The 6,614-nt window shown below is 35.4% G+C and overlaps 1 protein-coding gene across 1 annotated transcript in view; it reads right to left on the bottom strand.

Annotated features, from left to right (window-relative positions):
* Positions 1–1,333: 1,333 nt before the first annotated feature.
* Positions 1,334–6,614, bottom strand: part of Efcab7 (EF-hand calcium binding domain 7) — a 36,125-nt gene continuing 30,844 nt past the window's right edge. Inside the window, exons 11-13 of the mRNA XM_013020642.1 lie at positions 5,435–5,644; positions 3,239–3,346; positions 1,334–1,584 (exon numbers count right to left, since the gene is read on the bottom strand). Of these exons, the coding sequence (XP_012876096.1) occupies positions 1,510–1,584; positions 3,239–3,346; positions 5,435–5,644 (393 nt within the window). The 3' untranslated portion in view covers positions 1,334–1,509. The remainder of the gene's footprint in view (positions 1,585–3,238; positions 3,347–5,434; positions 5,645–6,614) is intronic.

The following is a 6,614-nucleotide window of genomic DNA, read 5'->3' as shown; positions in this document are numbered from 1 at the left end:
TATCATTTATTATCAAAATCCCTTTATAGAGGGTACCCGTAGGGGAAGAACCCACAGGCCTAAAAGGCTATTTATAGAAACAAATTCCAGGAAATGGAAACATGGGGGTTGTTGATGGTGATGATGGTGTTTGTTTTTGCTTGTGAATTGTTTTTTGTTTGTCTTTTTAGCAGGGCAGGGGGGTGCAGAAAAGGAGGGAAGAAGGGTAAATGAATGCAGTCATGGGATTCAGTAGACAGAAAAGGAACTATGCAACTTGTGGGCAGGGATGGGAGGGTGAAAATGGGGGAAAGCAAAGGAAGAGGAGATATTGTCCAAAGACCAAAAATGCACTCTTTGCCTGACTAATGAAACAGTAACCCCTCTGTATAACACCTTAATAATAACAATAAAATTATCTATTTTTTAAAAAACCTTTACAACTTGGGATATAGATAACAACCTCACTATAGATTTTTAACATTACAGATGATTTCTTGTAACTCAATACTAGGTGAAATAGGGTATTTTTTGGATTTGTAAAGCATTTGGCAATTAATGTTTTCCTATGTCACTACTTTTAAGACACATCAACTGAAGACTTCAAACTGCTAAGTAATGACAATACACTTTATAGATACCTAAAACAAGGGCAAAACACCAATGATATTTGAATTATGTGCTAGTATGCACTAGGTACAAACATAATACCTGCCATATGGCATTCATATTTCAAACGTTGACATTTACTAGCCACACATTCTGTCACTGATATTGGCATGCAGTTCTTAATTGCTTAGTATCACTTTTCATACCATGTACTATTCCACTAACTGCTATCTTTTATTCCTATTATTTCAGAGTATACCTAACAAACCATAAGTAAATTAATAGAAACTTTACTGTTAAAACAAACTATTCCTCCTGTTACCTTAACATAAAAAAATTCTTTTTTGGGGCTGGGAAGGTGGCTCAGTGGTAGAGCGCTTGCCTTGCATGCATGAGGCCCTGGGTTCGATTCCTCAGCACCACATAAGCAAAAAGAAAAAACCCGGAAGTGGCGCTGTGGCTCAAGCAGTACAGCGCTAGCCTTGAGCTGAAGAGCTGAGGAACAGCGCCCAGGCCCAGAGTTCAGGCCCCACAACCGGATCCAAAAAAAAAAATTCTTTTTTATGATTAGTAGTTTAAATTTATTTTTTATATTTATATTCTTTCATTTTGTAATATACCAAAAATATATAGAATTTTGAAGAATTTAATGTTTTATTTTTAAAAGATTATCTGTAACTTTTTACTATTCCTAAGCAAAATGCACTTAGGTTTTCTATTAAATTAACAAGAAAGCCACATATTTAAAGCATTATTTATATTTTAATAATAAAGTATATAACATGGACACAAAATATAAGGGTACATAATTTAATTATTACTAATTAGGTACATCAGCTAAATTGAATAGCATTTCATTCAGTAACAAACAACAAAATAATCTAAAATAATTCTTTATTTGATGGCTCCAAGTAGTATTATTTAAGATATAAGGGAGTACACACAATAATATATCCATTCCTGTTGCTCATTCAAGGGCATTACATGTTGACAAACCTGCATATAAAAACAAATAACTTTTACTTCCTTTTAATCAATTGGCTAATTTTCAATAGGACAACATTTCTAGACTTGTAAGAGAAATATCTCTGTGATGCTGGGTACAGTGGCATATTCTTATAGCCTCATGTACTTGGGAATCTGAAGCAGAGACCATGAATTCAAGACTAGCTTGAACAACATGGTAGAGCTTGTCTCAAAAAGGAAAGGAAAGGAAAGGAAAGAAAGGAAGAAAGAAAGCAAGGAAGGAAGGAAGGAAGAAGGAAAGGAAGGAAGGAAAGAAGGAAAAACTATAGTGGTTTTTTGCTCTTTACTTAGTCTTATCTAAAACTCAGAGTTCTTTTTTCTGTCTTACATAATTATAGAAAATCTTATTGTTAATATGAATATTTGGTATCATTAAAATTCCTATTATTAACTCACACTGTGTACTTTTCTCTATATGATGTTCAAAGATTTTCTGTTTTATAACAAAATGGTCAGCATTACTAAATTTCCTAATTAGGAGGAAAGTTGTATTCTTTTTTAGTTTCCTATCAAAATGTTTGAACAAGCTGGGTGCCAGTGGCTCACACCTGTAATCCCAGCTACTCAGGAGGCTGAGATCTGAGGATCATAGTTCAAAGCCAGGAAAGTCCATGAGACTCGTATCTCCAATAAACCACTAGAACACCAGAAGTGGTGCTGTGGCTCAAGCGGTAGAGCGCTGGCCTTGAGCTGAAGAACTGAGGGACAGGGCCCAGGCCCAGAGTTCAAGCTCCATGACTGACCAAAAAAAAAAAAAAATTGAACATATACAAAAATAGAGAAGATGATATAATAAATGTACAATACCCATTACCGAGTTGTTATCAAACATGATAGGTATTGATTCACATATCATTTTAATGAAAGTAAATAATCTCAGATTGCAACTAAGAATTAACCAATATATACAAAAGGGTTTCTTCCAACAGAGCTACTTTAAGCCTGCATGTTGTAGAATCTCTACTTTTGTCATTATTTAGGGTTGGCTAACCTTGGTTAGGAAGTACATCTGCCTAGATTGAATAAGGTGGGTCAAATTATTATTGTTGTTGTCAGTTATAGGACTTGAACTCAGGGCTTGAGCGCTGTCCCTGAGCTTTTCTGCTCAAGGCTAGCATTCTACCACTTTGAGTCAAAACTCCACTTCCAATTTTGTAGTGGTTAATTGGAGATAAGAATCTCTTGGACTCTCCTGCCCAAGCTGGCTTCAAACCACTACTCTCAGATCTCAGCCTCCTGAGTAGCTAAAATTACAGGAATGAGCCACCAGTACCCAGCCAAATTATTGCTTTTTATTAAAAAAAAAACTCAACTACCATATGTAAGTTGTCAAGGAGGTATAATTTTAATTTTTATGTTTATATTTGCCTTGTGTACTACCTAACTAGTTTTGCTATCTTAATTTTACCTTTAGAAAAAATGAGCAGACATTTAAGTGAACTTCCCATTGTCAACAAAATAATGACAGACTAGATTTAGCTTCTGTGTCAAGGTATAGAATGATATGGATGTGAATATCACACTTGAAATAATTTTCTACCTCATTTCATATCTATATATTTATTCATAGTACAGTTTTCAAAGAGATAAGACAAAAGAGTTAAATTAGAAAATTAAGCATTACCATTGTAGATTTTGGTGCCACTTCAACTGCAAAAATGCTGAGTCCTCTGTTGTTTACGCAGTTTTTGCTCAACTCATTGTTGATATGAATAATCACTTTGTCATCTGACTATAAAAAAATTCCGTAAGTTATTAGTTCTTTCTTTAATGAGTACAGAGGCAAATATAACACCTAAAATAAGCCTTGAAATTCTGTTTTAATATAGTCCATATATCTCTCATTCGGGTCAACTTTGTGCCATGACCTTTTCTCTACTCTTATTCTAAACTATTACAAACTGCAGGAAGTTTTTCTTCTACATTTGACTTGGCTTTACCCCTTATCTTCATTCCCAGGTCATGGTGGATACTAAAGCCACCTTATCTCATCCTTGGCAATAATCAGTATCTCTTTTATCTCCAGTTGTGTTTTTTTTCCACCTTCCATTTACTCTGATACTACTTTCCCACTAAAATGCCTGAAACATCCTTTGTGTTACTCCTTCATTCACTCATTCAATAAGCATATGCTTAATGGATGTCAAACACTGTTCTAAGTTCTAGTGTGAGAATAAAAAACACAACTAATAACTCCAAGCTAGTGTACAGTCTAGAGAAGACAGACAAAATGACAATTGTAAAATTCTTTGCTAAGTCATGTAAAAGAGCTATTAATAGGGATCTATAGAAGCACAGAGAAACATTAGCTCACACTGAAGTTTCAAGGAGAATTTCATAGTGGTGACAACTGAGTTAACAAATAATGGTTCTTAGGCCAGATAGAAAGCAAAAAGGCAGAAAAAAACTGACAGCAGTGCAGAGCTGGAATTCTTCCCTGCTAGACTGACTACAAAGGACTAGCTTAGTGTTGACCCTCTGAGTACAATTTGCTACCCCTTTTCTCCTATGAATTGCCTTGTGCTTCAATTTCTTATGTGTTCAACAGGGATAGAACTTACCTTACGAACATTATGAAAAGTAAATGTGTTAATATAGGCAAATGCCTGGTACATGTAGTAACCTCTCAACTGTTACTAAGACTTCCACATTTTGACAGAGAAATTTATTTTTCCTAAGGCAAAAGGAGGCAGAGAGTTGTGAAATGGTAGGTAATACAGCACAGGGCTGGGATAAGGTAGTGATTCCCTTCCATTAGCTTCCTGCTTCTGCAAATCAGTGACTCTGTTTCCTCCATATTTCATACTATCCTTTTCCCATGTTTCTCCTTTCACTATCTGCCTTGCTTCTAAAGACTCTCAAAGTATCTGAATCCTAGTCATCCACCAATGCTAAAATGTTACACCACATTCCTCTTAACTTATTCCTTATTCAACTTCTTTGCTCCAAATGAGTGACAACTACAAGAGATAGTAATAAAATAAAACTTAGGCATATATGAACAGTACTATATAATTTAGCATTCACTTTTTCTCTGATCTCTTTTGGGAGTATTCACTTTGTCTTTCTGACTAGCTCATAAATGTCTTGAAAGCAAAGACTATGTCTTATACTTTCTGGTAGCCCCTGTTGTATAACAAATTAAGCAGTTTGCACAAAGATTATCTTCATTGATGCCCAAAAAGTTAAAATAGTTAATTCTAATATTTTAAAATAAAAGCAGGCTAGGAATGTGGCTTACTGGTAGACTGCTTGATTCCTTAGAACCACATAAACTGAAGAAGCCAGAAGTGGCATTGTAGCTCATGTGGTAGAGTGCTAGCGTTGAGCAAAAGAAGCTCAGGGACAGTGCCCAGGCCTTGACTTCAAGCCCTAGGATTGGCAATAATAATAATAATAATAACACTTCAAGCCTTTAAAAATCATGTAGGGGCTGGGAAGGTGGCTCAGTGGTAGAGTGCTTGCCTAACATGGATGAGGCCCAGGGTTCAATTCCTTAGTACCACATAAGCAGAAAAAGCTGAAAGTGGTGTGGTGGCTCAAGTGGTAGACCTCTATCTTTGAGCTGAAGAGCTGAGGGACAGTACCCAGACCTAGAGTTCAGGCTCCATAATCAACCAAAAATAAATAAATAAATAAAAATCATGTAGGTATTCTTGTACCCCAATTGATTTACAAACAAGCAGATGGAATAATTGTCCATTATAAGCATTATTAATATAATGGGATATTTAATTACTGTGTGAAAAGTGTAAGAAAGAAGATAACCTATTAATAAACATTTTAGCAAAACTAGGGACAACAGCTCAATAATTCATACCTTATTTTCAATAACTGATGTTATCCAGGTATCACAATTGTATGTATGTACAATTATATTTTCATAGCCATCCATTACTTTAGCATCACTCCTGCTAATCACAGATTTACAAATGGCCTTTTCAAGTTGCCCACTGCATGCTTCCATATGGACAGCTTTAATTCTTGGCTTGCAGTTTTCTGCACAGATATCAATGATAAATGGACATGCCTGACATGGAAGAACAAAAAGTCTTGGTTTTAGCCTTTAGTAGAATTTTAAATAAATTATTCAATTTATTGTTAATATGTTTGTCATATGATTTACTAAACATTGTAGTTTGTCTTTCAGATAAAGGTTTGAATGTTTAAACTTTTAGAAATATGAACTGAGTAATAAAAATGTATGAGACTTTGGGGTTCATAGAAACAGAAAAATTAAAGTATAAAGCAAATTATAGAAAGCTTAAAAATCGTATTTATCTTGACTCATGAAGACCCCCTCAAATGATGAGATTTAGAACCCCAGATTATTCCCAAAGCTATTACTGATTCATTTATTCTTTGGGACTTTTTTGTTGTTTGTTTGTTTTGCTGGTCCTGGGGCTTGAATTTAAGGCCTGGTCATTGTCCCTGAGCTTTCTTTCTCAAGGCTGGTGCTCTACTACTTCAACCACAGCTCCACTTCTGGATTTTGTACTTAATTGGAGATAAGAGTCTCAGGACTTTCGTGCCTGAGCTGGCTTCATATTTCCATCCTCAGATCTCAGCCTCCTGAGTAGCCAGGATTATAGGTATAAGCTACCGATGCCCAGCAATACCTCCCAATTTAATAGAAACTACTTTCAACAAGATTTACTACAATTCCTACACATGATCAAATTATAGCTCATGCAGATATTAGATTACTTGTGCCATATATCATTCAAGAAATCACCATGGAAATAACTATTCCAAATCTGTATGGGCACAAGACTGCACAGAACATACAGACCAATTAGAACAGAATTTAAGATTACACGTATATTCTTCCTAGATTATCACTAGCTTTTCCCTTATTAAAAAATATGGCCAGGTGCTACTAGCTTAGCCTGTAATACTAGCTACTCAGGAGGCTAAGATCTGAGGATCGTGGTTAGAAGCCAGCCCAGGCAGAAAAGTCCGTGAGACTCTTATCTACAATAAACTGCTCAGAAAAGCTG

This window comes from Dipodomys ordii, unplaced genomic scaffold, assembly GCF_000151885.1.
Source record: "Dipodomys ordii isolate 6190 unplaced genomic scaffold, Dord_2.0 Scaffold51, whole genome shotgun sequence".
Taxonomy (NCBI): domain Eukaryota; kingdom Metazoa; phylum Chordata; class Mammalia; order Rodentia; family Heteromyidae; genus Dipodomys; species Dipodomys ordii.
The sequence above is the reverse complement of the archived record's forward strand: the minus strand, read 5'-3'. Positions and strand labels throughout refer to the sequence as shown.